At 44.7% G+C, this 27904-nt stretch overlaps 1 protein-coding gene across 11 annotated transcripts in view; it reads left to right on the top strand.

Moving 5' to 3' along the window:
- LOC119649845 (fat-like cadherin-related tumor suppressor homolog) overlaps positions 1–27904 on the top strand; it is a 396664-nt gene that overhangs the window by 289117 nt on the left and 79643 nt on the right. For all 11 annotated transcript variants that reach the window (XM_038052198.1, XM_038052197.1, XM_038052196.1 and 8 more), the window contains 2 exons: positions 7800–8071; positions 9962–10685. In XM_038052198.1, coding sequence (XP_037908126.1) covers positions 7800–8071; positions 9962–10685 — 996 coding nt within the window. The remainder of the gene's footprint in view (positions 1–7799; positions 8072–9961; positions 10686–27904) is intronic.

Genomic DNA, 27904 nt, shown 5'->3' with positions numbered 1-27904 from the left:
TAGATTTCAAAGTAAATTTTAGCACAATGTTAGCTTTCCAAGCGCCATTAAAAAGGATACCTCAATTAAAATTTTAGATAGAATTGAGCATTTTTTCGTAATCCAATGATGGCTATTTTTGTACACAGTTCGGAGTGAAAAGAGGGTCAAAACGGTTTGTCTAAGATGTAGCGATTCGGACTGGGAAAAATTATGAAGATTAATGGAAAGACGTCAACCAAGTAAATGACTACAGTGAACATCTTTTCAAAAAAGTTATAGTTTTCTATTTGATATGAGCATATTCAACGGAAGATGCCTGAACCAAATTGTAATAACGAAGGCAGATTCAAGGTGGTGAAGAAGAAGCTTCAAATAAGTTCAGGGAACCTCAAATATGGCTGGAACTAAACAGAGTATGGGCAAATTGCTTTTCCTTATTCTAGACATAAATAGACAATGAGTGTCTATACTTTGCTCTATCCATCCAATCGTGAAAAGAAAGTTCCAAAAGGAAATTAGAAGAGACATGGGTTTTTGAAAATACATTTAAAATTTCGCTCAATAATTGGGAAGTGTTTTTCACAGCAATCCTCTCGAAATGGATCCTTTCTCACTAGAATTAGCATAAGACGTAACCGCCAAGCTATTTGGATTTCCACCCAACCGTGTCGCTAGTGTCATCGAAAAACTTTTCAATCCCAGAAGAGTTTTTTTTTGTTGTAGGATTGAAGGATCAAATGGGCAGAAACTCTCTGATTCATAGGTCACTCTATTTGGCTAAACACCCAATTTTTAAAGGGCAGACCGTTTGCATTCTCGCCCAGAGCTCATCAGATGCTGTCTCACCTCTGCCCTGGAAGATGGTTACTAGGTGTTGTGCATTCCCTTGTATTGAAGACGAGAAATCGCCTAGTTTGACCGAAATAAAACTATTTATTTTTGAAATTGAAGGAGCCCTGTGGCGAGGAACTTTCTTCCACTTTTATTGTTTCACAGACCAGAGATCTTTTGTGTAATACAAAACCTTATTAAAATCGGTTTACTGTCTGTCCGTCTGTTTTTTTTTCTATTTGGAGGTAGAAATCTTCAAAAGACTCCGGCCTGAACACGCTGGAACGTGGGATCTTTATCCACTAAAACCAGTCCCAACTCCCTCCTACCCCGTGGAACCACATTTAAGGGCGGAGTTAACTTACTTTAGCTAGGTCTCCTTCCGTCTACCCACGGGGTTCGTCACCGCGCCTTCCTCACCTCTTCTGATTTTCGCAGTTTATCTTGAATTACTGCGATCATGGAATTGATCGCATCCCAGTTCTCCTGGCAAGCTACCATTCTTCAGACAAAATTTTCCGGTGAACGTACTTCACCTAGAGTTTCCTGTAGGTTCCTCCTTTCTTCCACGAACCTAGGACATTGGAAGAATACATGCGTTGGGTCCTCTGGGACCCCATCGCAGTTTGGACAATTAGGTGAGGTGTCGGATTTAAACCTGTGCAGGTATTGACGGTATCCTCCATGGCTGGTGAGAAACTGGGTGAGATTATAATTGATCTCATCATGCTGTCTCTCGAGCCCCTCCCCGATGGAAGGGATCAACCTGTAAGTCAAACAACCCTTTTCTGACTGGTCTCATCGCTGTTGCCATCTGTTTATGGATCTCTCCCTTTCAGCTTTTTTCACCTGCGATAAGGAAGAGATGCACCTGGTGTTATAAATGTTCATCATTTCCGTTGCCAAGATGTCAATCAGCATCATTCCCGAGATGACGAACGCTGCATCATCTGAGACGGCCCTGAAGGCAGAACACACGCTTAAGGCTGTTCTTCTGTAGACCGTACTCAGTTCGTGTGCATTGCCTAAAACCTACAGCGTTTTTCTCCAAATTGAGACTGCATATAGCATGATAGAACTCACCACCCTGGCTATGAGCAGCCTGCAAGTATGTCGTATTCGGTATGCCGTCCAGACCCGGGGCTTTGCTGCTGCCTATTCGAATGCAGATCTCCATCAGCTCGTGCCTGGTGATTGGTGGAATCGGCGTCACATTCAAGGGGCGCTGGAAGGTGTTAGTACCTCCCTCTTGCTGGGGAAATAATCCCTGGATTATTTTCAAGAAGAGTATAGGGCACGTGATCTGCGGAGACGATCGGCCTCTGAATCGCCCTGTCACGATTTTATAGGCGCTACTCCACGGATTTATGTCCGCTTTCGAACAGAGCTCCTTAAAACATTCCCTCTTACTCCGATGGATGGCGAGCTTGAGGTTCTTGCGAGCTTCCCTATAGACATGCTCCTTTTGTCCCTGATCGATCCTACCTATTGCCCTCTGAGCCGTTCATCTGGCTCTGTGGCAAATCGATCGAAGGCTCGCAAGTTCACTATTCCACCAATAATTGGGTCGTCTGGTGAGAAATGAGCATCTCATAGGCATCGACGCGTCACCACCTGGTGTTCTTCTGGATTCCGGCTTCCGGGATGCGGGTCTCCTGTCTTGTGGCTCTGTCCTTAGTTCAAAGGTGATTGCCTGGTAGTCACTGTACGTGAAGTCCTCGTTAACTTGCCAGGACATGAACCAGTTCCCCCTTTCCGATAAGTGTTTATATCGCCTTCGTTCACATCCAACTGGGCGAATGCTTCTAATAAGCACGGCCCCCTTGCGTTAATCTATCCCACTCGATACCCCACGCATTAAAGTCACGGGTTATCACCTTTGGACCTCGTACTCTTGCATCTTGAACAAGATCGTCTAGCAGGCCTTCAAACTGAGGCAGTGTGAGGCTCGGTGGGGCGTAATAGCTATATATGAATATACCGCTTATTTTTGCCCAGACAAAGTCTCTAGCCGCCTAACCCATGTTATATTGTATGGCTTGACGATTGCACGCCCATATCGCCGCTCCACCAGTCGAATCTGTGACCCATACACCACCGTCAAAATTTTTGTACGGTTCACTAATGATAGCAATCTCTATCGCGGATTCATACGCAAATCTTGTGCGACCTGATTGAGGTTTATTCGTATTAACCTCATTTTTTCACTGCAGTTAACGCCTTCCCAAATTCTTCCCTCTTTTTCTTCGCACAAAATGCATTTGGGGTCTCTATTGCACTCCTTGGCAATATGTCCTTTTTCCCCACACCTTCGACATCGATCGGACCGATAATTGCCACTAGTGCATGCCTTTGCCAAATGTCCTGTGATCTGTTCCCTTAGTCTGCAAACAACCCATTAAATCCTAGCCTTCCCCACGGCCAACAACTTTTGCGCTGACTCCACTGGCAGTCGCATTGTGGCCGTTTGAGTACCGCCATAAGCTTTTCTTAGGCTCACGATAGATTCTTCTCTGAATTCCTCCAACTTGAATTGTTGCTTCAAGGCAGTGCAGATCTATTCTCTGGATACTACCTCATAGAGATCCTTGCACTGTATATAGACCCCATGTTTTTGGGAACGAACCGCGACATTCTCCCCAAGTGAGTTTATAACTTGGTTACGAAAGCCGTCAGTTTTTCCCACGCTGGATTTTATCAGCTCAAACATGAGATGCCCTTTCTGGGTCCTCCGGATTTTGCTGACATTTCCGCCTAGGTAGTTTAGGTCGGGGTCAGATTTCACCTTCTTCAGTATCTCCGCATATGTTAGATGTCCTCTGCTAGGAGATTACAATTGCCTCCGTGCGAATTTGCACCTTTGGTTTGATCCAACCATCGTTCTTATTTTCTTTCAGTTTCGGTTCGCTAGCCGACTTTCCTACTTTTGGTACTTTGGGCCCTTCTGAACTTTTAGTTCCATTTGTTTTTTCCTTTTTTGGGGCCTGTTGATTCCCCAAAGCTTCCCCCGCTTTGTCTCGCACTCTTTTACTTGAGCGAAGATCGATGACTTTGTGCTTTGGTGTCACTAGGGTCGCCTGTGACACTGTTGGGACTGGAATGTCTAGCTTTTCTGTAGGCTTTCTCATTTCTTCCTGTGATCTATTGTGGAGCACCCTGATGGCTCTAACCATGTTCTTAATGGCTTGGTGCACGTTGTGCTTGTCCTTGATGAATTCGGATAGCTCAACTATTTTAGTCCCCAGCTGTATAAAAGGTAGTTCTTCTGCGTCAGGGCTCTGTTCTCGGTGAGTCCTGGCCAGATTACTCCTTTTACTGACTCCTTCACCTTTTTCAGTTGCTAATCCCCCATGAGCTTTCTCTTTTGCCGGCTTTGATATTGGAGGAGATCGTAAAATTGATGAGGTTCTCCTGAATGGATCAATTTGCTGCTGCTGGAGTACCTCTTGATCAAATCCGATGGGCGTCGAAATCGCCTTTTTTGGCCAGCTATCTCCTTTTAGCCCATCGTTCTTTGCCTTTGCAATTGGTGTTCTTGGCAGAGTTGCGCTTCTTTTGAACACCTCCTTGTCCAAATTTAAAACACTTGTAGTATTAGATGCAACAGTGGTCAAGTTGTCCACCACCGAGGCACTGCGGCCGAGAGATATCGACGGCCGGGAGCCCGCTTGCTCACTCCCAAAAACCCCCGGTACTGGGGTTCCGAGCCCCTGCACCGTAACTTTACTCCTTCTCAATTCGTCCATGTTGGTTTTATTTTCTGGGTGTCCTCACCATAGCCATTTTGGTCCACCCACCAGAGATGAGCAAACACATACAGAAAAGAAAAGTGCATGAACACATATTCACACATCAATAGGTATGGTGTTAGGTTGCGGGGCTCGATCAGAATTTAACTGTTATTCGTGATGGTAATTCTCTCTATATCTCTTTCTTTTTTCTAAACTCCTCCTGCCGTAATATTCCGTGGATATTCTTCATTGCTTCTTTCACCGGTTAAGGTATGAACCTTAGTTGAACTCAACATATTCTCCAAGATGCTCTCCACTAATAAGTTGGTATTGACCACTGCTTTCATTTTCGTTCTGTATGGTGCGAACCTTGGGGAATGGAAGAGTACATGCCCCGCATCCTCCGTTACGTACTTGCAACTCGGACAGTTCGGTGAATTATCATGACCAAATTAGTGGCAAGCGGTCCACAAACGTACTTGGACCTCTCCAGATGGGACCACTTTCAACCAAATTGAGCACGTGTTGATCGAACGCCGCCACCCCTTAGCCTTGATGAATGTCAGAACATATACGGAGGCCTCGGATGACTATCGCATGGTGCTCCGAGCTGGAATAACAATACCACCTAGAATCCCCTCTGACAATCAGATGAGAGTGAACACTGAAGCCATCCACAACACAACCCTCCGCGACACCTATAAGAAGGAAATGGATGCCGCAATAACCGCAGTCAACAGAGGACCTGGAGATGAAGCATCAACAAATGATCTTCACAACCACCTGAAGAACGTTATCATTGATACTGCCACAAACATACTTGGCCCCAGCCGCAGAAAGATCCGGAACGGCTGGTTTGACGATTGAATGTAAGCTAGCATCGGAACGGAAGAATGCTGCATACCGAGTAATGCTGCATTCTCAAAAAACGCGGGCACGCGCGAAGACTTATCACGAACAACGGCGAGCGGAGAAGCGACTTCACAGACGGAAAAAGGAAGCCCTGGAGAAAGTGATCCGTGATCATCATCATCAACGGCGCAACAACCGGTATCCGGTCTAGGCCTGTCTTAATAAGGAACTCCAGACATCCCGGTTTTGCGCCGAGGTGCACCAATTCGATAGCCCTAAAAGCTATCTGGCGTCCTTGCCTACGCCATCGCTCCATCTTAGGCAGAGTCTGCCTCGTCTTCTTTTCTACCATAGATATTACCCTTTTAGACTTTGTGGGCTGGATCATCCTCATCCATACGGATTATGTGACCCGCCCATCGTAACCTATTGAGCCGGATTTTATCCACAACCGGACGGTCATGGTATCGCTCATAGATTTCGTCGTTATGTTGGGTCCGGAATTGTCCATCCTCATGTAGGGGGCCAAACATTTTTTGGAGGATTCTTCTCCCGAACGCGGCCAATAGTTCACAATTCTTCTTGCTAAGAACCCAAGTCTCCGAGGAATACATAAGGACTGGCAGGATCGTTGTCTTGTACAGTAAGAGCTTTGACCCTATGGTGAGACGTTTCGAGCGGAACAGTTATTCCGTGATGCTGAGGTAAATGCAAGAGGTACGATCCTCTTTAAGTCCACCCAACTACTGGCCTATGCTGACGATATCGACATCATGGGAAGAACAACCCGAGATGTACAAACTGTCTTCATCCAGATTGAGCAGGCGGGGGGCGACCTCTTTCGTGTTATATATAGCGAAGTGCTTATGCCTCCCGTGTGACAAGATATCGCTTCTTTTGGCTTCACCATATTTATCACCACAAAGTACCTGGACGATGTAAAGCTTTATGTAATGTAAACAGTAGGAAATGTGAAATGCTGACTAGATAGGGTGGCTTTGACCTTAATAAAAGAGGGAAAGAAACAGGAAGCAGGAAAATCGCAACCGATAACAGCTACGATGATGAAATCCGCGCACGGTTGTTGGCAACCAACAGAGCCTATTTCAGCTTACAAAAACTATTGCGCTCGAAATGTCTTACCATAGGCTCAAAGCTCTTACTGGCCAAGACAATAATCTTGCCAGTCCTCATGTATTCCTCGGAGACTTGGGTTCTTAGCAAGAAGAATTGCGAACTCTTGACCGCGTTCGAGAGAAGGATCCTCCGAAGAATTTTTGGCCCTCTGCATGAGGATGAACGATTCCGTAGCCTACATAACGACGGTATCTTTGAGAGATACCATGACCGTCAAGTTGGGGATAAAATCCGGCTCAGTAGGTTACGGTGGGAGGGTTATTTATTACGTATGGATGAGGATGATTCAACCCGGAAAGTCTATGAGGACAATATCTATGGTAGAAAAAGGAGGCGAGGCAGACCTTGCCTAAAATGGAGCGATGGCGTAGGTCACGACGGAGGAGATGCTTTCATCTTCTACTTTCCTGCCTCACCCCGTGTAACAGGCTGTTGTTGATGATGATGATGACATGTGGCACTGGTTCAAATGTCGACAATGATTGTGGAAGTGGAGAATGAGGGAATGGCATCACGGAAACTCTCTGAGATGGCAATGCCAACACCATATTGAGTGTGTGGGCTACCAAGATAGAGGAGTTTACAGCCATGTTTATCATTTTTTTGGCACCAGACCATCTGGTTTCTTTCAGCGCGCAGATTTAAATGCACCTTTTCCGAAGGGCTCTTGCGAGTTCATCGGTCTTTCCAATTAGGATGCCAACATTTAACGTGCAGACACGTATTTGTTTTGTTTGTTTTGTTCGGACTAACTTGCTTAAGTTCTGACGCCGTCCATGCGTCAAGAACTCTTGCCCATTTCTCGACAGGTACGGGGCCCGTCCTGTCGCGTCGACTGAGGTGGATGTCCCAGCATTTTTCCGAACTTTACGGGATAGAAACGATCACATAGAATTGACAATGTAGACATTTGGATCGTAGAAGTGAAAAGGAAGGGGTAAAAAAATGAAGCTAAGCTAGTTTGGTCTGGAGTCTGTCTGGCGCCAGTGAATTGATGCGCGCCGCTGAGCTGAGTTATCGCTGGACTTGCTAGTACGTCTCTTGAGGAGATATACGACCTCCCTTACCAATACCATTGAATTTATCCATCGACTACTTTACCGGCGATTAAGCGTGATGAAATCACTTTCCTACGCAGCACGTTTTACCTATTTTGGCATCTGTATCAGCAATCCAAATTGATTATATGACATTCAGATATTTATTATTTTCAACCCCGAAATAGTATTAACTACATCAGCATAACATTTACTTCCATCCAAACAGGTGACTGACTTGGGAAAGCCACGTCTATCCTCGGAATCGACGGCAAAAGTTCAAATAATGGTAACGGATGTAAACGATTGCGCTCCTATTTTCGAGCATACCAACTACAACGTTACCCTCCTGCTGCCGACATATGCGAATGTGGTCGTTGTTCAAGTTAATTCCACTGACCCAGATATATCGGAAAATGCAACGTTGCGGTATGACATCATCGAAGGCAATGCCGGCGGTGTATTTGCAATCGATTCGAAGACTGGAGTTATAACGACCCGGTAAGTACTGAAAGTTGTTGTCCTTTATTATGCTTCTTGATGTGGTTGGCTAATTTGCGAAGGAAACAGGCCCATGTATTCAGACGACGCAAAGGGAAAAGATGCGAGGCATCTGCTCGTTTGGCTCCTGAGTTTGAATAATTGAAAGGCCGGAATTGGGAATGAATAACGTCTAAGAATGAGATAGGAAATTGCTGGAACATGTCTTGGACGCGAGGACTTACTATGCGGTCCAAGCGACTCAATCAAAATATTCATGCATTATTGAGCACGGAGATAGTCCTTCCACATTAAGGAGGAATGCATTATCTGAACTAATTTTAGTTTCCTGTAAGCTCACTATTCTTCCATGTCCTTGATAGCATCGGAACTTTCTTTTGGATAATTCATTTCTTCGTATTGAATCGCAAACTTTTCAGAATACTCATTTGAAAATTGTATTTCTATTCCATCCCCGCGGCTCTCCTTGTTGCAAATATCCTTCTTCCAATTTCTCTGAATAATTCCATAAATCTTAGTGCCATCAGAGTATGAAATAACCCTAAAATGTAGAAAAAGGTCATAATTCCTTCCGGGCTCGGATGCTGAGAAAACGCAAACTTTTACAAATATTTATCTTTACGGGAAAACTTTTTCATGACGGCCGAACAACATTCACTTTAGGTATCACTTTCTGGAAAAAAATTGTTCCGGTACACGAAGGATCCGAAGACAGTTTGCTGAAAAAATTGTAGGAAATTCAAAGTTAATAGTGGAGGTGGAAGGAGTACTTTTGACTCTATTTCGCAGTATCACCAAATCAATTTGCTGATGAAAGGCATGAAAGGCTTCTTTAATTCACTTAAAAGTATCTACATAACTTCAGGCACTAGACTTTCTCCTGATGGTCCTAGCTGTTATGTTTACTCGAGTCCGCTTCGTTCTGTATCCAAGGATGTCATGGCAATAGCTGAGTTGTACCCAAAAGCTTGAAATGGAACTTTGAACAGAGAATGGCATGCAATTACCTAAAAATTTGGAAAAGCGGAGAACGAGGCTAAAAATTTAATAATTCTGCTTGGAATTTGTAACTTTCTCTCGCTATTGCTTATATCCTGCCTGGAATTCGTTCATTTCCAGTGAAAACTAATATCACTTGCTTAATGAAAGCCGAAAAGTACTAAGAACGAAGGCTGCTGGGAGGAAGGGTAACTAAGTAAGCAAGTCTGCAGCAACTTTTTTGAATGCGTCCTTGCTTTTTCGACTGAATTCTTGTAATTGATTTGTTTTCCGGATCCTTTCTTCTAAGTTCAGAATTTCTAGGAATATAATAGCTCGAGGTATGTTTTTCAAACGTTCATATCCTAGATCCAGAACCGTTTCCACTGCTGACGTATTTCGTAAAATTTCCTAAAGAAAACCTAATCCCACATTTCTAAGAATGGAGTTACATACATCGACGCCGTGTCCTGCTATGCTGGATTGCTTCAAAATCCATTCCTAGTTCCTCTTGCAGAAATCTGACGTTGTTCTTCAAACTCTCTTTCGTATGTAAGCAGGGAGACTGGGATATGTAGCAAAGATTGACAAAGGATACAGTCAGGATCATTTATTACCCTTGCATTTAGGATGAGTGAGGCATGTGATATCGTTTAAAAAAATCTTCTAGGTAAATCGAAAAATGACGTCTAGAACGTACCAATGACATTTCCAGTTCTACGAAGGTTGAAAACCTATAAATATTTCAAGGAAAAAGAACTTCACTGGGCAAATACTTTAAAAGAACAGACTCACTAAATCGGAATATTTGCTTCGCTATACATTTTTTCAATCCTTACAGAGACAGCATTTACACATTTCTGATTTGAAAAATACCCAAACCAAAAATAACTCCTGTATCTATTTTCACAGTGACGTTGAACGAATTGGATCCTCCTACAAGTTACACGTGCGTGCCTCCGATGGAAAATACTCCAAGGTAGCTTACGTAAATATCCGTGTGGAAACATCAGAAAATTCAGGACTAGTTTTCCAACGATCTATCTACGAAGGAGCCATTAGTGAAAACTCTACGAAAATTACAACGGTTGCAGTTGTCAACGTCCTGGGAACATCACTCAACGAGCATGTTGAATTTCGAATCCTTAATCCAACTGACATGTTCCGAATCGGCTTGACCTCCGGTGCAATAGAAACAACAGGGAAGTCCTTCGATCGCGAAGTTCGGGACAACTATGAGCTTATCATCGAGGCGCGTTCGGCCGGCTCTCCAAATTCGTATGAGGATCAAAAGCCTAGGATTGCTCACGTTATAGTGAACGTTACGATTTTGGATATAAACGATAACTGCCCGATGTTCGTTAATTTACCATACTATGCTGTGGTGTCAGTGGATGATCCTAAAGGTTCAGTGATTACAAAAGTGCATGCCGTGGATTTAGATAGTTTTGAAAATGGTGAAGTGCGTTACGAGATGAAGCGTGGTCATGGTGAATTGTTCCGAGTTGACCGGAAGACGGGTGAAGTCACGTTGAAGCAGTCGTTAGAAGGACATAATCGAGATTATGAGCTGCTGATAGCAGCTTATGATGGAGGGATTACTCCTTGCTCGACGGAGGTTTCAGTGAATGTCAAGGTGAGTCTTTTCTGCTAGACTAAATAATTTAAGGAAGCATACTCCAAGCCAGGCTCTTGCATAGAGCAATGAAGAACGCGGAAAGTAAAGTCAGAGCTTAGTAATATAAGTAAAATTATAAAGAAATTGGGGGCTCACAGAAGCTTCAGAAACATAATAGCCGGAGCAGATTGTGTCAGATCGGGGTCCCGAACTAGCTGAGGATAATGGACACACAAGAGACTTTCTATTCAGGTTTGTAAGTCGAAATCATTTTTTATTCGGATTTCTAATGGAGGATGTTTTTGCTGCATGTAATGGGATTCATAGTTCCTACATTTCCAACAAATTTCGCATCAATAGATGTAATCTTTTCTGACGAAATTGGTGTGGCTGACTAGTCTGTCTCTTGAACAAAGAAACTGACAGATAGACAGTAAATCGATTTTAATAAGGTTTTATTTCACACAAAATCTTAAAAAGGACCACTACAGCTTTCGTTCAGGGTAAAGACAACTTATCGGGCACTGCCTCACATCTGTCTTGGGAGCAAAGCGACTGAAACTGGTTAAAATGTTGATTGCACCCTCATCAATATAACCGGGATGAAAACCGCCTTGCCCAGGCCCAAGATTGGCCCAAGAAAATGGTTCAAGAAATTCTCAATCTGCATCCACTTGATGACGGACCAGTTCGTTTAGAGGTAAACTCCCATTAGGGGCCAACTGCTAATAACCGAATTGAGAACATATACCCTAGGCATATTCCTGAGACATATGAACTCAGAGGGCTATCCCGATTTCCATGGTACCAGATAACCTCTGGTGAGGCACCAGAGCCGAACCCACTTAAAATGAGGCTGATCACCCTAGTTAGGACTTGATCAGGAAGTCAATGTGAATACAGCGTTTCCCGTTGCCACCACTTGGAGGTTCTCCTCGGCCACTTTCTTTGCCACTTGCTGCTCAAACTCCCTCCTCGCTAGCTTAGAGCACACATCCAGGGGAGAGACAAAGTTAGGTTGCGCAGTCTAAAGGAAGAGTTGGTGGGTCGATAAAGGAGGGATAGATTTTTTCAAATTGACCTTATTCTTCATCAATCACCAGGATTCCCCCAATCGTTAAACAAACAATTATTTTTGAGGATTGAGGGATCCAAGTCCGTATCCACATTATGTCGAATCGGACCAAATGAGGAACAGCTTATTCCCTTTTTTTTAGTCCACGGAGTCCTCGTTTCGGCTTAGCATCCAAGCTTCAAAAAATAAAATGCGAAGACGGCTCAACGGTGTCTTACCAAAATAGAGGCAACGCATCAGACGCCTTGGATGCAGCGTTACCGTATATATGGTAAGTTTAGCGTGTTAATCAAGTCTACGTAGCACTACTTCCGCTTTCTAATAATCAACTGCCTCCAGAAATGCCGCAGATGCTTACAGTCCTCCTCCACTATTCCACGCCACGTGTTGCTAAGTTGGCTGGTTGACTTAAGAAATATCCACTGCAATAGTTGCAATTTAATATTAAATTTCACGATCTTGCTCCTGCAACGAAAGAATAATGGCCCGGAACAGGTAAGCATACAAATTTATTGACGTCTTCAGTGCTCAGTACATTGATTCAGATAGAGAGATTGAGATAACTCGTCAATTTCCCCGTTATTCAATCGGATTATCCATATCCCTTTTTTTTAATCCAGAGCGATTTGGCTAAGGTTGGCGTGGTATTTGAGAAAAGGTGTCATTCTTCACTGCAGCGCTTTAGGTCCTCCAGCCAGGAAAGCATAAGAAACATTACTGATGATGAGACAAAAACGTATCGGAGACAGGATGTGCCCTCATCCTTCTGAATCCTCTGTACTTCACATTACATAAAAAGAGTGTACTTCGTTCGGATAATAGCTATTAGTTTTTCCAGATGTCCGCTCTTACGTAAAGTATCCCTGATACACCCTCTATAAAGGCTATCAAAATCAATGTGGAGCATGTAATATGAACTTCCCCTATTGCTCTATAATGATCCGCAGGTTGGTAATATGTTCAACACATTAGGATTCAGAGCGGAAACCATTATTATTGAAGGTATTATTTTTTCGCAAAGAAGTAGTACGAAAATATTGTTCCAATTACTTTCCTGTTTTTGAATCTTAACGACCATCTCTTTGCTCCACTTCCTGGTAAAGACTTCTAGCAATTGTGCAGAAACTGCGTAGCCTGCGATACAGTGTTTAGCGTTTAGTCATACTCACAACGGCTGGCCTTAAATTCCTTTTGCTAGACGATCCGTACTCAGCCAGATTTGATGGTACACTTTCGCAACCAACTAACAGCTTCATTTGCTCCACAGAGAAGGGCACGTTTGATGGGGGACGAAAACACATTAGTGTTCTCCGAGCTATTTAAGGTGTCTCTCTTTCGGCTAAAAAGGTAGTTCTTTCACTGCCGAACGAGGATCGGATTATGAAAACGGAGCATGCTAAACCCGAGGGGTCGAGACTCCCCACTACTGCGAATAGATATGGACACAATACGCAAATAATGGTGAGCTCCGACTAGAAGATGACGTTCGAAACGTGCATCGTACATCCAAATACAACTCCTAAATCTGCTACTGACGGCGATAAGGTCGATTTGACTAGATGTACGTTATCGGTCATCTCTACTCCAACTAATCTTATAGCAGGGTCTGCTCACGACGAATATGCTGTCAATAACGACGCAGTGGAAGCTGCAGGTACGTCCCTGTGGTTTTACCTGTCTTGCGGCTTTAATTCCACGGTATCCTTAAGACACCGATTTATTTTGTTAACCACAATCAGAGCCCCGCTGAGACAAACACAACGGTACCAATCTATACTGAGTGCATGGCTCAGTTTATTCTTACTGCTGGATGCAAGACCTACTTAAATCTCAATCGAACTAAGGAGTACGGCACCCGTGTTGAAACGCAACACCAAGTCGAGGCCCGAAGGTTCGCTTGAACGTAGCCACAACCCCCATAAAACTCCTACCTGGAGGCCAACCACTATAACCGAGCTGAACGCACATGAAACAGAAATTCTCCTGAGATATGTGAATTCAGGAGCTACCCCAGTTCCCATGGTACCAGTATAACCCTGGTGAGGTTTCATGATCTATTGCCACTTAAGTTAAATGCCCGTGCAGACTCGGGTCTGATCGCCCTAATTAGGGATTTAGAACATTCGCCTACTGCATCACGGCCAGCCAACCCTAATGAGTACACCGTATCCCTGTGCGGTCACGTGGAGGTTCTCTTCGACCGCTTATTTTTTTGGTCGCGTCTTCCTTGCCGCCACCTCAGAGCACCGGTCGAGTCTACAGAAAATCGACGCCAAAGTCACGTATTTTTTTCCAGCAGACTTACCAAAGTAGAATAATTCAATGATAGAAGAGGGAGAGCCAGAGCCTCGCCATTTCGCTTCATTTGACGTTTAAATGATAAATGTGTACGGCTGGAACTTTCGCTGAAGTTGAAGAAAGTGAGGATTCAATGCTATTGTCAAGGAGGATTCACACATTCTAGAATTCAACCACAAAACCTTACGGACAACAAAAGTTCGTAGCTGAAAAATCAATCCACCTACAACGTATCTTAGCCATTTCTAAAGTACACAAATCTCTATCCCTTTTACTTGTCATTTACAGAAGCAAGAAATATTTTGAACCAGTACCTAATCCACAGTTCACAAGGGAATTACAACCTCAGCGAGACGTCAGCTTTATGGCTTAGCAGTGAATACTTTTAGGGCGAATCAGGTTTGCCCACTTGTCGAAAATGCTGAACAATGCGATAAAATCACTGCTTACATCAGCTGAATGTATCTTCCTTCGTTACTTTGAACTTATCAACGTATCTACATATTCATACAGACGGTCCATACGGTGGTATGGATTGTACCAATTTAGCTATGATTACCGTTGGTTCGGCCCACTGATATTTTTACAATGCAGTTGCCCCCGCCTTTAGATAGACATATTCTAAGTGTGGTTCGTTACCCCTTAACCAGCTTCGAGACAACCATGTGTCCATCGGCATTAACTTTGCTAGTGCCTTCCTCCCTGCGATTTGTAATCATCTCTTCTCTTCACCCTTTCATTAAGTTGAGAACAGCTCTTTGTGTCGAGGATTTCATCGTCCTTATTGTCTCCGATGAGAAGATTTTCTCCACCTCCGGGTATTTTCCAACAATTTCTAGGATCAGGTCATCTATGACACTGACAAAAATATACTATGCATCACATTTTACAACAGCACATGAAGCCTAGTACTGAGTTCACTGAAATCCCAGATGTGATGAGGGACTATCCAGGGTCCATTTCAAAAGTTAATCTTGCCTGCTTCGCCAACTACTTTCAAACACATACTTCAGTCGAGTCGTCGATATCTATATCTACAGTCCTCCTAGTGCAACATTAGCGCAATATGAGGAGACGGCTTGGTGTTGGATGCTAGAGACCACAGCCTCAAAATTATCGTAATCGTCGATCTGACCTACCTGAGTACCTCGTTGGCGAGAGGGATGGTCTGGAGGATGAGTATGCGCTATACCCACAGTGACCATCAGGCCATCTTTCTCGACATCAGGATCGGGGGAGGCCACAGTCGAATAACCATTAAAAGCGAGAAAGCCAGGATAGCTGAATGTTTCACTGGGGTTTTCGAGGAAGGGGATTTTAGAAGGAGGTTATAACAGCGCTGGAAAAAGTGAGCCAGATATGTCAACGGGTATCTAAGGCCTGCGACTTTACGATATCGCGACGCAAGTTCCATCACAGTAGAAAACCAAACTACTGGTGGAACCAAGAAATCGCGCTGTTAAAAGCATCATGTCTGCGAGCAAGGAGGTTTTACTAAAGGACTAGAGGAAAACCAGAACATCAGCAGTCAGAGAAAGAATACCGCGATCTTCGAAGAAGCCCTAAGAAGGCTATACGGGAAAGTAAGCGAAATTGATACAAGTAGTTGTGCCTTGAAGCAAATACGAACCCGTGGAGGGCTGCTTACTAGGTTGTAATGAACAAGATTCGTACAAAAATCATCCCAAGTGACGTACCCGCGACTCTTGTTCAAAATAACCGCAATCCTCTTCCCACGACAAGAAACAGGCGGACCTCATCCAGTGGTTCAACAGGACGTCTTCACAATCTCCGGGGTGACCGAAGAGGAACTATGGGAGATCTGTAGATGAATTCGAGCCAATAAGGCTCCGGGATTGGACGGAATTCCGAACAAAGCCCTGAAGTTGGTTGATAAAATCAGACCAGCATGGTTCATAAGTACATTTGAATCATGAATGGTTGAAGGAGTGTTTCCCGGTCAATGGAAGAGGCAGAGGTTGATTTTGCTACCGAAGCCCCAAAAACCACCCGCCGCTCCCTCTTCATCTCGCCCTATCTGTCTTTTAGACACTTTGGGGAAGATGTTACAGAGGGTGCTTTCCTTCTCCGAGCTTGCCGGTCTATAGGAGCGGCAGTATGGGTTTCGTAGAGCGCGGTCCACGGTTGATGCCCTTGCAACCGTCGTGGACCTGGACCAGGAGGCATTGACCGGTGGTAATTGCTGCGCGTGGTAACGCTGGAAGTCAGGAATGCCTTTAACTCGGCCAACTGGGGTTGGATAAAAGGCACCCTGGTTACTTAATTCGGATAATCGAGAGTTACCTTTCGAGGAAACCTCTTTGGTACGAGACGGATGACGGGCCGAAAGAATATGTTGCGATATCAGGTGTTCCCAAGGCTCCGTACTGGGGCCTCTGCTGTGGAACATAATGTATGACGGAGTGCTTGGCCTTCGCGTGCCAAGGGAAGCAACACTGATTTGTTTTGCAGAATTGGCAGTGGTGGTAGTTGCGAAACAACGACGTGGAACTGTATGCAAGTGAAATCATTGATGCTATCAAAGCATGGCTCCAAATGGTGAAATTGCGCCTGGCAGAATGTAAGACGGAGGCGGCACTTATTACCAATCGCAAGAAAAACAACACTGTCACAATCCGAGTTGGTAGTCACGAGGTTGTTTCAAAATTAATTAGATACCTGGGAGTAATGATCAATGGCAGGTTGAGCTTCAAGGGGCATCTGGACTATGCTTGCGAAAAGGTAGCAAGGGTTAGTTCATCTCTAGTAAGGATGATGCCAAATATTGGAGGGCCAAAATCTAGTCGGCGGCTGCTTATCGCAGGGGTGGTGAAATCCATCCTCCTATACGCGACTCCTGTCTGGGCGTGCGCACTGGATAACACACTGAACCAGGGAAGGGTAAGTTCGGCATACCGGCCAATCGCGCTGAGGGTGTGCAGTGCATATAGAACGGCATCAGGTGAGGCAGTGTGTGTCATCGCGAGAAGGATTCCCTTCTCCCGAAGTGACTGCGGCTTCCTAGAAGCCAGGTGGGATAATTCCGAAAAAGGCCGGTGGACCCATACACAGATCCCGTGTATTGAGAGATGGATCGGGCGCAAGCATGGAAAATTAAATTACCACCTAACACAGTTCGTTACGGGACCCGGTTGATACAGGAAGTACTTGCATCGCTTCGGATTGGATGAGTCTCCAGACTGTCCCGAATGCGCCACTACACCCGAGGACCCGGAACGTCTTATGTTCCCCTGTTCGAAATTCGCAAATGTGAAAGAGAGGTTAAACGATGCTCCCAATGCAGTTATTGGACCCCGTGGAGGAGATGCTTAGGTCCGCAGCAAAATGGAGTGCGATGAACGAAAAGGTAACTATCAGAGAAGCTGAAGAAAGTGGAACAAGCTCGGAAAGCGCGACCGGCGCGTGACTTAGTTGTGCTGATGTAAACCATAGCCCTTCTCGCGAAGTAACGCTTAACGGTGGTCCCTCGAAGATATGCGAGGAGAACGAGGGGTGGTTTTAGTAAGTGAGAATCCCACACACTGCTTTTTAAGATTTCCACCTCCACCCATTAAAAAAAACACTCCCAGCATATTCTTTGAAATTTTATGAAGACAGAAAAGTCTTCCACAAGTACGACCGCGAAGGGAGTTGCGCGAGCAAAATTCCGCGCTTAAGGGCTGGTGTTAGTGCCGCCCATGTGGTTGCGGGTTGCTGCGAGCATTTTGCAGCATTTGTCATAACAACAGACATTGCACAGCTGTTTATGGCTTCCCACATCCCAGCGAGAACCAAAGGGAGAGCTTCCTTAAAGATTCATTACGGACTAATGGTAATGGATCTTAATGGAATCAATGAGCGAATGATGCTTCAGAATTCTTCTATGGGAAGTTTGGTACACAATGAGATTCCGTCTCCTTTTGCCGCTGAAGCTGCTCCTCCCGTTTATAGTCTTATTACAATAGCTGTTCATTAGTCCTTCATTGAGAACCCAAGATTGGTTCGACTACGATGGAGTTATGTGATTATCACTTTTATTTAAGTTTTGCTGAGACAGGTCCACAGTTTCACTTTTTATACACTTCTCGCTATGCTAAGGGAGAAGTGAACTGGTGGGGGTTTATTTGTTTGTGGTGTGATTAGTCTTACAAATTTATTACTGTGAAAGTGGGTAACTCATTCAATAAGCATCTACGAAATTTTTAAAAAAAGATACGAACCTAAATACTTGGATATCCACATTCAATTAGTCTGCAAATAACGAAGGAATTCCAGAATCCTCCGCTTAACGCAAGACTCAAATATTTTCCTCTATGCATCATCAAAGGAAACGCAATTCCCCCACCCTTGCGAATTCCAGTCTAAAATATTCTATCATAATTCAGGCAAGCCACTCAGCGAACCATTAAGATGAAATTTGCTGAAAACGAGCTCGTTATTTAACATCGCCGAAAAGAATGAAATTAAAATGTCTGTGATTACATTTCGCCTGAAACAGTAAACTCGTAATGTACCTCAGCCAAATTAAAAAGTTTAATTACATCTGAAAAAGGAAATCATAGAGGGAAACAGAATAATTTCATGCAAATAATGAGAAAAGCAAATAAACCAGATGACGGCGTCAAAAACGAAACGAAATCATTACAGGGAGTTGTGCAAGGGATGCGAGCGCCCGCATGATGTCAGCCAATTCTAAATTAAAGTGGTGAATGTGTTAATTTATTTAATGCGTTGACTGAAATGAATGATGGTCATCTGATGATGCAAAACGCTGAGAGGAACGAATACAATTTCATAAAGCACTTTGGACGAATAATATAATTTCATTATGGAAATCCACTAACGCTTTGTGAAGGCAAGCCTGCTTGCGTTGCTAAGCTCATCAGAGGACGACAGCATCGTTCTTAGCCATTAACAGTTTCCAGAGGATCTTAGTCGACCATAACCCGTTTCTCGAAATTAATAGATTTGCATATGAAATCGATTCCAGCCGTAAATATGATCAACTTTGGATATCATTCATTCTTATCTAAATCTTAAGCCTCTTAGATAACTTCGTAATTAATCTCGAGCTATCGACGGAGATTGATTTATCTCAATCAGATTTAGTAAGAGGCAAGCATTCATTTTCATTAAATATTGAAATTTACAATTCCACTGAATCCGTTGATGCATCTTTTTACATTATTCTGAAACGGAATCTATAATGGACGCAGCGAGACTCCACTCCACATCTATCTCAAGAGGAAAACTTTGGAAAACGAGAAATTATCACTGTGTCGTCTCAATAATTAAGATGCAGCCAACACTGCGGTATTAAATAGCTTCTTGATATTCAGCAAGACGAAGACGAACGAGGCAAAAACTTTGCTGATTGCATTATTATTAATTTGAAAAGTTTCCTCTCGCATGTTTACCAAACTAAAAATTCTCGGAAAACTTTAGTGTCAGATTTACAAAGTACCATAAGTGATAGGGAAATATGGATAAGTTGTTATAAGGGAAGTTTTGCAAAGTTGCTCGAGAAACTTTATTGTTTAAACAATCTGTGTGAAAGTTCGGACCGATGGGAGGAGAGATACGAAGCATCATTAATTATAGTATCTTTGAAGAGATATGTTGGTGGCTGTGGTCACTCCCACCGGAAGTATCGGACAACGTGCCGTGTTTGTTGTTTTACATATTATGTGTTCCATTCCTTATGGCTCTATGATCAGATTACCAGTTGGAACCGCAGTTGAGGTTATATAAACTACGTTCATAAGGCCTGCCTGACCATGACTTTCGGCCATTTTGCCTCTAGAAATTATCTGTTTTCTTTTAGGTAGGGTAGGATGTGCAGAGTGTTGGACCCTCGCAACAGCACGTCGTCGGACTACCAACTAAACACTTCCCCATCGTCAAAGAGCTAGCCTCGAACCGTTTATCACATTACTTTGGGCTAGCTTCCGAACTCTCCCGCCTTTCGCAGCCTTCAAATCAGGGAATTCCTTTCATTAACGAGAGGGCAGAGGAGGAAGGCAACTCTCAGTTCAAGGAACCCCCTACCATCCGGCTTCTCCACTGGTCAAGCTCTAACGTTTTTGCACCGAGAAGACCCCGAACATAATGGGCAACACGGCTTCACCTGCCAGCGCTACTCAGCTTCTCCGCGACAATGTTTTCTGGAGAGAGATCCTCTGTTTTTAAATAGAGATGCTGACGAGTCCCATCCTATTAAAGTGTGATGGGCGTCGTCCACAACTCCATTGCAAAACACACAATCCGAAGATCGTTCCTTTCCAATCTTGTACAGGTGAGACTGAAAACCTCCATGGTCACTTAAGAACTGGGTAAAGAAATAATCAGCCACGCACCTAAAAGCTTTCTCCAAACTACAATTTTTAGTTTTAAATGTAAATATATATTTCGGGAGCGACTTACCCCCTTCATCAGTACAAAGCTAAATTGTAGTTTGGAGGAAGCTACCCCTTGCCTAAGAAATGGCACGCATCTAAGTTGTTAATGAACCGCGCAGTCCATTCGCCTCTAGTTTCATTTTGCCAAGAGAGTTGCCATGCATCTACGGTGCTTCGCCGCTCTTCACGAGCAACCACCTCCTTTGGCTCTTCTCCCTTGCAGTTGTATATGGCTTTACGCTTCTAAGCAAGAAGGGCAAGAGGAATCACTCCCGCTTCCATCAGCACGGTCAGAGACGTTCAGAGAGCAGATGCCACCCGAAATGCTCTTCGTCTCTGTACTTGTGCAAGACGCTTACGATATACATCCTTGTAACGAGTATCAGCCCACATCTCTTCGCCGTAGAGCAAGACAAACTGCATTGAACTCATCAGAAGACGTTGTCTGCTAGAGGTTGGACCCCAATATTTGCCATTAGCCTACTTAACGCCGAAACTGCAGCTGCAGCTTTGTTCGCTGATAATCCGGCAAGTACTTTATAGTTGGTTTCGACTCGATTATCGACTCGCTGAACGATATGGGACACGCAAGGTCGGAATTGTCTTTTTAGTCAGGATAGCTACTTCGGTTTTTTCCAGTGCAAGGTTGAAACCATGAGCAATTATCCATCCGCTTACCCGTCGCACCAATATGCCATGTCTGTGCCTGTTCGACAGTGCGTTCAGCAACAAGTGCATAACCGACCAGGCGCGACTCTTCTGGCATGATGAAGTTAAGTAGACTATCATAAGAAGCGTTCCAGAGGGAGAGCCTTAGGATTGTGCTACCTTCGACGTGATTTCCATCTTCCTCTGACCCTCTAGCGATTCATAGAGCAGGGAAGGGTTTCTCAGATAGTTCCTGAATATCCGTAAGATATAGTTCGGCACGTGGAAAGTATTGTCTAGTGTGCCTAGAATGTCTTTCCTTCTTACGGAATTAAAGCCGTTTCTGACGTTAAGCGTTGCGAGGAGCACCACCCGTCGAACTTGGTGACTATGTGTCTCCTCGAAGAAAGGCATCCACGACTTGCATGACTGCATAAACTGTGGATCTCCCTGCTTTGAAACCGAACTGACGTGGGGATAAGTCTCCGGCAGTACGTTACGCTTCAGTGAGTCTACCTCTGATGAGCTTATCGAGCACTTTTCCAGCACTGTCACGGATAGCAAAGTGGTATGAAGACGGCAACTCTGAGTTGCCTTTCTCTTTGCTGATCAGCGCACGCCTCACCACCTTCTAGCGAAAAGGGAAAAAGCCTTCTTTCAGGCAAACGTTGAATTCGCCGAGCAGGTCGGGCTGATGTTGGAACACCAGTTTGTATACCTCTGCTGGGATACCATCGTGTCTTGGCGCCTTCTTGTTTTTCATAGAGAGGACTGCCTCTTCCAACTCTTTCATAGAAAAATGTGGGCAGTCCTCGACGCTCTCTCTCGACGTCGTCATCCCATACAGAGTGCGCATGGAATAGTGTCCGTACAAAGCGGTCCATATGCTCGGCGTTAAGTAAACAGGGTTCCAGCAGAGCCCCGATCTCTCGGGTTGTTAGTTTTTAACCAAGTCCTCATGGGTCCCCATTCATCTCGTCGGCCAGACCCTGCCGGCGGCGAGCTTTGCTCCTGTTTATTGGAGTCTCCTTTTGGCTGATCTGTACTCCGTCATTATGGTACATGCTTCCTCCCGGCCGTTTAGACGTTGTTTCAAGCGGCGGAGCCTGTGACATTCTTTCCGGAGTTCTGCAATGTCCGCCATCCACCAATGCATAGAGGTTTTGCCACGTCTCGATGCTTTCTTGGCATGGAAGCTAACCTTCAGCGCAACCACCCCTATCTTCCACTCCGACGCGAAAGTCTGGGATTCTTCCCTCGCAACCTAAACGTCCGAACGTTGGGGTGGATCCGGTGTTTAAAACTACAAGTCCTGTTCTCGCCGCCATATCGAGAATTCGTTTCCCTCTGGAATCTGGGTGAGGCATGCCCGATTCACCTGACCTGGTATTGAAGTCACCCCCGACCAGACTCCGCCTCTCTGTACCCAACGTAGCGTCTCCAAGAACATCAAGCCTGCGTCGAAAGTCCGGCATTGTCTCACTCGGTGTTAGAACGTCTATGCTCAGATCGCCATGATGAAGTAAACAACATTCATAAGGCCTGTCCACTTCTGTACTTCCAACCATCTTGTTTTGTTCATGAATTTCGCCGATTTTGCCTCGTTAATAAAGTACAGGAGTGTGTTTTTCCTTGGTCTCTTGACGAATCAACTTATTTATGCCTCCCTTAAGTTACCCTACCTGTTACAAGCTGCTCAGTTCTACCAAGTTCAAAATTCGTGGCTCACGATCCAGGAAGCTTATATCAATTTCATCAAGCTGATCCATCGTAGTGAATGAGTTGGAAGATAATGAAGCATCAAACTTTAATGAAACATTCAGCCCAGTTGTTCCAGTTCCATCAGCCTACCATTCACCTAAATCAGTTCTAATTGAAAAATGCTCTATGGCACACCGGAGCGAATCATTTAGTTAGTTTGTTTAGAAGAGATGAGTTCCAAGCACTCAGGCTTTTGTTAGGTCCATTGTATTGTCTCCTCCGGGAAACTGCAAATCGGTCGCTTAAACGTTGAGTGGTTCCTGCATCAGGAAGCTTATATCCAACGAATTTCCCACTCTAAAATAAAGGAAGCAAAGATTGTGCTGATAGTGACCAACTCAAATGAAGAATTTAATTCAAAGAGCACATGAAGACGAGCAGTGTAGTGCCGAAAATGCCCAGGGGTCAAATATTAATTCCAAAACATGTCTCTTCCGAAGTATAGAGGACAGAATTCCTGGCGAATCCATTCCCATTGCTAAATCTGACTCAACACTGAATCACACGAGAGCGAGTTATACCACAATTACATACAATAAATTATAGTTCATTATAAATACTGCCCAAGGTAGGGGAAAGTCGAAAATGCTATCGTAGGATCTGACCTACCTCCGCAAACTGACTAGCAAAAGGCGAGCAAATACGCGCTTGCTAATATTGTGACAATAATCCAGCTACGAGCACTTGCTGGCAGTCCTAATGCCGGCTTATACTTCTTCGGGTAGTTCTTGGGTGGTAGCCAGTGTTTGTGCCTATAGCAGGCATTGAAATCCTCTCTGGTCAAATATATTATTCACACCTTGGTGGGGTATAGCACGTCAACCACACCATCGTTCGCGGTTACTTGAAATGTGTTTCAGTTCTCCCATGATTTCCTGAGATATATACACTTTTTTCTACTGTTCTGCTCCGAGTTCCCTTGGGCGACCCACACATTGGCCAATGTTTGACCTATACACAGCCTCTTCCGTCCCCCGACCAGATTGAGTAAGAGTGCCAGGCCTGCGCGCTGACCCAGTTCTTCGTTTATAATACTATCAGGTCCATGTACTCTAATGATACGACGCTGTTGACTAAGGCTCGGCTTCCATTGAACTCTTCCACGTCCTTCGGACAAGGCAGCATTAACAAGGTCATCGACAATAAGAAGAAATAATATTGATAACAGTATGCAGCTCTGCAGAACTCTGCTTTGAATCTCAAAATTCTCTGAGTCCAGCGGTGCAGCGATAAACATCTCTGTTTGGAGGCCGCCATATCCAACGGCTTTACTCCGTTTGAGTGCATTGAAAGCTGAAGTGATCCCTCTTCTGCTTGGAGGAACATTCCGTACCCGTGTGTTATGGCGACTGGCCATTTCATTCACAAGAGGAATCTTACCGGATGTGATATGGTTAAGTACCATGATGAAGTGTTCTTTTCATCTCTTCAGTTGCTCGTCATCGTGAATGATTAGTCGAGCGCCAACGCTCTTCACAGGACCATCGAAAGATTTAGGATCACATGCAAACTCCTTTGTGATGTGGTATACATTTTTGAAATCATTGCGTTCTGCTGCATCTTCCGCTTCCCTGACCAACGTTATAGCAAATTCTCTGCAGTCAAGGCACACACCACGCCAAACTTTTCAAGATTTTGCTCAGTACCGATCCAGACTACGACCCTTCCCGTTCTTCGAGCAGTTTATCGCTCATTGAACTTCCTCTTCGGTAACATCCGCAAAATTCATGCCAGGCACGGCGGTTAACCCTCAAAGTCCATCCGAATATTCCTTTGCTTCCGTCACCGAAAACTGTACTGTCTGGACGCTCTGTTGGGATTCGTTGAGAGATCTGAGAAACACTTCTGGAGCGACTTTCGCTATACCGTCACAACCGACTGCATATAACAGAAAGTTTCTGCTTTACTGTGTCCAGAATTTCAACTACATGTGTTTCACTGGGGATAGCATAGTTTCTGTAAACCTTCTGCATTCTATTTTTCACCCATTTGCTGTCATTTCCATTGTTGATTTGAATCAGCCTAGCAATGTCTTGCCTTAGTGAGTCCCACCGACGTTCCTGAAGAATAGTTCTCGGAGTTGCTGGAGATGCATAGAGCCTGCGAATACCTGGTCTATGCAAAGGATCCATTTTCGACAATTCTATACACGGTCTTTGGAATTCGTCCCGAATCTCAGTGGAGACTTCAGCTGGACGGTGGAGAAGAGTGCTTCGGCAAGTATTAAAAAGTGTTGTCTGCAGTGCGGCATGGTGTTGTTGATGCCGCCTCTGCCCCCATCGACTTTCGGTCATCAGTTCCCGCGATCACCTCAACTCGAACATGCTCCTTGATGATGTCCGGGATTGTGCCGCTACGAGTAGCAAAGCGGTGCTGGTCTGCGTCTCGCTGCACAGTCACATGCGCTTATTGCGGGAAACACTCGACGAATCTCTGGTGCAGCAAGGGGTCGTAAGATGTTGTCCCCGGCCCCGGCGATATTCCGTAGTAGGAGCGTATGATGAAGAGGTTCATTTCGTCAGTCCTCTTCATCCGCTGCCATTAATGCTCATTAATGAAGAGATGAGGTTAGGTGGAGTTATTCCATCTATGCGGAACGTCCATGTCACTTTCCATGATATCTGCAAATTTTACTGGGGTTACCATCACATCTCAAATCCATGTGGCCTCTGCTGAGTTTGCTTAGACATACATGTATTGGGGTCGCCTAATCAATCAGCACTCCCAATTAATCCTGCAGTTCTCCCATCTAAGCCTGCCCTCAGATGCTTCAAGTTGCAGTGGACTTCTGCTATGTTAGCTAATATTGCCCATTTTTTTTCCTTTTCTCCGCTGGTGGTTGAATTGCCTGCTAAGCAATAATAATACGCCTTAGGCGCATTCATGGACATCGAAGGTGCCTTCAATTATGCCTCATTCGCGGCAATTTCTGATGCGGCAAGACAGCATGGAATCGAACCGTTGCTAACCAGTTGGATCCTTCACATGCTAGAGTGGAGAAAAATCCACATATCGGTCGGCCAAAAGTCTATTGAAGCAGGGTGTCTCAGGGGCTGCCCACAGGGAAGGGTTCTTTCACAGTATGTGACCGTTTGAATGCAACTCTGCATGTAATCCACAGATGGTGCCTCTGCAATGGACCCACGGTGAACGCTAGGAAGACTGGACTAGTTATGCTCACTAGGAACGTCAGGTGGGGCAGCTACACGCTACCCACCTTAGGAGGGGACGGAAATTCAGCTGGCACAAACAGTCAAGTACTTAGGAGTACATTTCGACTCCAAGTTAACATGGAAGCATCATATCCAGGAACAATATCTGAAATCCTGCAGATTACTCTGGTGCTGTAGGAATGCAATAGGTAAGACCTGGGGACTTTCACCAAAACGGATATACTGGATGTATACATCCATAATAAAACCCATTTTGATGTATGCATGCATCTGCTAACGCAGATTCAGAGACTTGGTTGTTTGAGTATTACTGGAGCAATGAGTACTACGCCAACTGCGGCACTTGAAGCTATCCGAAATTTACCCCCAATTCACTTGGAGGTGAAACGGAAAGCGGCCAACGACGCATATAGGCTCGGCCAATCAAACGGTCATGCGTCTATCTGGAAATTCCTTGGAAAACATCCGGTAGCCCTGATACCGACCGATCATATGGTTTTCAGATTCGTCTTTGAAAAGACATACACTGTCGTAATCACCTAAAGAGAAGAATGGTCGACAAGTGACCATGAGTCTTTTCAGATTACAGACCTAATAATCTTCACCGACGGGTCAGTCATGGAAGATGGATCGGGCGCAGGGGTGTTCTCGGAGAATCCGAGTATAGAACTGGCCCGACCCCTCGGAAAGATGGCGACCATATTCCTGGCGGAGATATATGCCATTTCATTGGCCGCAGAAGAATGTCTGCGACAAAAATGGAAGGGTCGCACCATTCGAATCTGTTCCGACAGTCGGGCGGCATTATCAGCACTAAATGGCAACAACATATCAAGCCAGTTGGTGTGGAGTTGTCAGCAGGTCCTGCTGAAACTTGGCCGACTGAACGAAACATTCTTGATGTGGGTGCCGGGGCACTCTAACATCGCCGGTAATGGGGAGGCTGTCAGACTGGCTCGCCAAGGGTCTGGATCCACAATGGTGGGGCCAGAACCAGCTCTTGGAATCCGACCATCTACTGTCAAATCTACTCTGAAGGGTGAAATTGCAAGGATTCACACAACCGAGTGGAGAAATTTGGACTCTTGCCGGCAAGCGAAAATCCTTGTGAAAGAGCCTAGGGCCATTAGAGCGGCATTTTTGTTGTCCCTTAAGAAGTGGGACATGAAAACCCTAGTAGGGCTTTTGACGGGACACTGCCCCTTAAACTACCATATGGAATAGATTGGGGTAGTGGTTTCGGCTATGTGCAGCCAATGTGAGGAGGAGGAGGAGACAGCCCTGCACTTTTTATGCAGTTGCCCGGTATCCTCAGATCTCAGAAAAAGACACCTTGGCAAGGTTTTCTTCAATGAAGAATCTTCACACTCTAAGATTCGCTAAAGCCTGCGAACACCGTAGGCGGGAAGCCATTGAATAGGCAACTTACGGGGATAGTACAATGGGCCTAACAATGGCCTGAGTGCTCGGAGCTGCGGCTCCCCCCAGTTAACTAAACTAACTAAAGCAATCAGATTGAGATTCGATTGGTAGTTGGCATTTTAGAGTTTACTGAAGTCAGTTGTGTTGCGATGATATGGGGTTCTGTGACCCCCCGAGAAATGAATTTAATAGTTACGCCGGAAAGGCGAAATTTTCTGAGAATTTCAATAAAATTTTCCCCGGAGAGAATCGGAATTATTTTTTCAAAAAATTTCATCCCCCACATCTTTCTCGTCATGGAAACGCTTCGTATCCACAAGTGCTGATTTTTCATTAGCTGCATAGTCGAAATTGTCCAAAGGTATGAGAAATATCTGAATATTTGCTTTACTGAGGGTTCAGCTAATATGAATTTTCAATATTGACTGCATGTTGTGATTTTTTCTCCATTATTGTTTGGCA

This window comes from Hermetia illucens, chromosome 2 (genome assembly GCF_905115235.1).
Source record: "Hermetia illucens chromosome 2, iHerIll2.2.curated.20191125, whole genome shotgun sequence".
NCBI lineage: Eukaryota > Metazoa > Arthropoda > Insecta > Diptera > Stratiomyidae > Hermetia > Hermetia illucens.
The sequence above is the reverse complement of the archived record's forward strand: the minus strand, read 5'-3'. Positions and strand labels throughout refer to the sequence as shown.